The following is a 4,040-nucleotide window of genomic DNA, read 5'->3' as shown; positions in this document are numbered from 1 at the left end:
GCCTTGGAAGATGCCAAGAGAGACCCGGGGCCAGAATTACAAAGGGGTTTAGGCATCTAAAGAAGTTGACAGTTGCCTTGTGCGATTTGCAGTAACACCTCAGCAAGTTAGGTGCCTAACTCCCATTGGATGTCCATGGGAGTTAGCTACCTGGCAGATTTGGGAGCTTTGGGAAATCCCAGTATATACCTGTCACACCTTTAGGTGCCCAAATCCCTTGGTAATCCCAGCGCACAGAAAGCACAGATGCTGGGCTGGAGTCAGGAAACCCTGGGGGAGATCCTAGGGCCTGTGCTAGGCAGGGGGTCAGACTAGAGGAGCAGAACGGCCCCTTTTGGCTTTACAATGGATGAGCCTATGAAGTTTTGCCTCTGGGCCTCTGCTTCTGAGCTGTTCAGGTCTCTCGGGAGTGAGTCCCACAAGCCCTTAGGAAATAGACATGGGTAAATCACTTTCCCGCAGCATCGCTCCTTTAATGCCAGCGATGCTCAAAGCCAGCTACACACTGCTCAGCTGCAGAGAGCAACCAGTCTGAGTCTAGTTCTGTCAGGTCATGCTCAGAGTGAGGGGTGAGATGACTCTTACACACTTGTGTCTTTGTCATCTAAACAGATAGATAGATAATGATCGAAGAATCCTGGAGCTGGACGACTGGATTCATCACCTGATGGGGAAAAATCCCCACAGGCCAGTACAGGAAGTGTGCTATTTCAGTTAAATATATGTGTGGGGATTAGCATAAAAGGGACATTTAAAGAACACAAATCAGAATTGCTGTCAGCACTCGTTAAGGATTTCACTGATAAGTTACTCAAACAACTAGAGACAGTCAGAAGAAACAAAAATTCCTGCTTTCGAAAATGTCAACTTTTCATCAGAAACCCCAAACCCATTTTTTTTTCTCCTTTAGGCAACTGCAAACTTTCAGCTGAAAAGTGTAAATTTAAGATGAAAACCAAACAGGATTGCTTGCTGAGTATTTAGTTTTCCAGCATAACAGATTTTCAATGAAAACAGACACCTGGTGAGAAAAACGTTGTTTTACTGTAAACCCAAATCTTCCGTCCAAAAAAGCAACCAACCAAGTAATCAAAATTTAACTTAAAATTTCCAACCAGAATTAAACTTCAAACAAGGGTGGGGAAACTTTAATGTTGGCTAATAACATCATAACTGGAAACCCATTGATTCGGTTGCAGCTGTTTGATTTCTGTTTCAAAGGAAAGTAAAACTGAGTAATGGCAAAGCCGATACCCACAGAATATGTGTTATAGGGACTAGGAGCTTTGAACCCAGTTTCAGAGTTGCACCCAGAACTGTCTATCTTGTCATGGAGCTTAGCTGGACAGGGAGGAGGTCTCTGGGACTAGAAACCTCTTTGTTTAGCACCATATCCAGGCTCCATCACTGCTGACAGCTGAGCACAAATACTGTAACGAGGTGCACAGAATATACACATAATAATACACAGCCCGTCCCCCAAAGAGCTCACAGTCCTAGTAGACCAGGCAGAGAAAGGGAGGGAGGGAAAGAGAGTCCCAGGGAGGGGAAGTGACTGGCTGCAGGTCATACAGCAGGTCAATTGCAGAGCCAAGAACAGAACCCAGGTGTCCTGATTGTCACTGACCCGCAGAGCACAGACACAAAGTCACAGAGGGAAATGATATAACACAGCAGTAGCTGAGCGATGCCAGGTCGTGGCTCAGATCTTCACAGGTGTGAACTGACCCAGCTTCCAAGACTTGTGCGGATTGACATCAGTGGGACAACGCACTGGACTAGTCGTCTCATTCTCCGCAGCGAGGAGCCCTCACCGCCCCTGCTCAGTGGATGTGATCAGGGCTGTGCTCTGACAGTCACATCGTCAGTTATAATGGAGAGAGGAATCAGGGTCATTCCCTCGGTCACTCTAATCCTAACCGCTGTCCTTCTCCTTCCCTCCGCAGGCAGGACACAATGTGCTGAGGAAGAAAATAGCCAACCAAACCACCGTGACCGAGTTTCTTCTCCTGGGATTCTCTGAGGTGTGGGAGCTGCAGATTTTGCACGTTGTGGTGTTTCTAGTGATTTACCTGGCAGCCCTGATGGGGAACCTTCTTATCATCACAGCCATAGCCCTCGACCGCCACCTTCACACCCCCATGTACTTCTTCCTGATCAATCTGTCCATCCTAGACATTGGCTCCATCTCTGTCACCATCCCCAAATCCATGGCCAATTCTCTCATGAACACCAGGTCCATTTCTTACGCTGGATGTGTCACCCAAGTCTTTTTCTTCCTCTTCTTTGTGGGAGCAGATTTTTTCCTTCTCACCGTCATGGCATACAACCGATACGTTGCCATCTGCCAGCCACTGCACTACGAGATGGTGATGAACAGGGGAGCTTGTGTCCAAATGGCAGCCGGGGCCTGGGCCAGCGGTGTTCTCTATGCTGCCCTGCACACCGGGAACACATTTGCAGTATCCTTCTGCAGAGGCAACAAGGTGGATCAGTTTTTCTGTGAAATTCCTCAGCTCCTCAAGCTCACCTGCTCTGACTCCTACCTCACTGAAACGGGGGTCATTCTCTTTAGTCTGGGCTTAGCCTTATGCTGCTTTGTTTTTATAATTGTGTCGTATGTTCAGATCATCAGCACAGTGCTGAGAATCCCCTCCGAGCAGGGCCGGCACAAAGCCTTCTCCACCTGCCTGCCTCACCTCACTGTGCTCTCCTTGCTAGTTTGCACTGGCAGCTTTGCCTACCTGAAACCCCTCTCCAGCACAATGTCACGGCTGGATCTCGTGGTGGCTGTTTTCTATTCTGTGCTGCCTCAAGTGATGAATCCCATCATCTATAGCATGAGAAACAAGGAGATCAAAGCTTCCCTGTGGAAACTGACAGGGTGAGGTTATCCACTAAAAATTAAAGGTCCATCTTTTTCCTTTGTCTATGATTTCACTCTGTGTTTGTATGAACAACGGGATTCCTGTAGCACCTTAAAGACTAACAAATTTTTGCAGGCATAAGCTTTCATGGACTGCAACCCACTTCGTCAGATGCATGAAATAGAAATCAGATAGGGGGTATATATATATACATCCAAGGGTAAGGAAAAACAATGGGGAGGGCAACTGCTAACAAAGTCCATTCAGTTAGGGTAGATGAGGCCTATTCACAACCATTGATTAGGAGGCGAGAATGTGTGAACAGTGACAATTACTTCTTGTACTGAGATAACCATTCCAAGTCCCTATTCAGACCCAGTTTGATTGTGTCAAGTTTGCAGATGAGTTCCAGCTCTGCAGTTTCTCACTGAAGTCTGTTTTTGAAGGTTTTTTTGTAGAAGTATGACAACTTTCAAGTCAGCTACAGAGTGTCCTGGGAGACTGAAGTGCTCTCCGGCTGGCTTATGGATGTTACTAATTTTTATGTCTGATTTGTGTCCATTTATTCTTTTGCGTAGTGACAGTCCGGTTTGGCCAATGTGCATGGCAGAGGGGCATTGCTGGCACATGATGGCATAATTTACATTAGTAGATGTGCAGGTGAACGAGCTCCTGATGGTGTGATTGATGTGGTTAGGACCTGTGATGGTGTCACTAGAGTCAATGTGCGGACAGAGTTGGCAATGGGGTTTGTTGCTGGGATAATTTCCTGGGTTAGTGTTCTTGTTGTATGGTGTACGGTTGCTGGTGAGTATTTGCTTCAGGTTGGGGGGCTGTCTGTAAGAAGGATAGCCCTGCATCCCACGGCTTGAGTGAGTGAGGGATCATCGGCTAGGATAGGTTGTAGATCTTTAATGATGTGCTGGAGAGATTTTAGTTGGGGCTGTGGGTGATGGCCAGTGGTGTCCTGTTGTTTTCTTTCTTGGGTCTCTCCTGTAGTAGGTTTGTATAGAAATGTAATCAATGGGTGACATTAATGTCTCTGTGAGAACATGCTTTGCAATCTCTTTACATGCAAAGGGGTATTTACACTGGCAAATATGCAGACAAACTCAAGTCAATGGAGTTACTGTAGATTTACACTATCTATGTTTCTAACTTAGGTTTTTGTCC

The 4,040-nt window shown here is 46.5% G+C and overlaps 1 protein-coding gene across 1 annotated transcript; it reads left to right on the top strand.

Moving 5' to 3' along the window:
* Nucleotides 1–553: 553 nt before the first annotated feature.
* Nucleotides 554–2,888, top strand: LOC137165962 (olfactory receptor 14A16-like). The gene is made up of 2 exons (XM_067567549.1): nucleotides 554–562; nucleotides 1,947–2,888. The coding sequence occupies exons 1-2, from the start codon at nucleotides 554–556 to the stop codon at nucleotides 2,886–2,888; spliced, it is 951 nt and encodes a 316-aa protein (XP_067423650.1).
* The last annotated feature ends 1,152 nt before the right edge of the window (nucleotides 2,889–4,040 follow it).

The sequence above is a fragment of the Emydura macquarii genome, unplaced genomic scaffold (assembly GCF_026122565.2).
Source record: "Emydura macquarii macquarii isolate MOO-44397 ecotype Brisbane River unplaced genomic scaffold, CSIRO-AGI_Emac_v2 contig_52, whole genome shotgun sequence".
In the NCBI taxonomy this organism is placed as follows: domain Eukaryota; kingdom Metazoa; phylum Chordata; order Testudines; family Chelidae; genus Emydura; species Emydura macquarii.
Note: the sequence above shows the minus strand (reverse complement) of the source record. Positions and strands in the feature narration are given on the sequence as shown.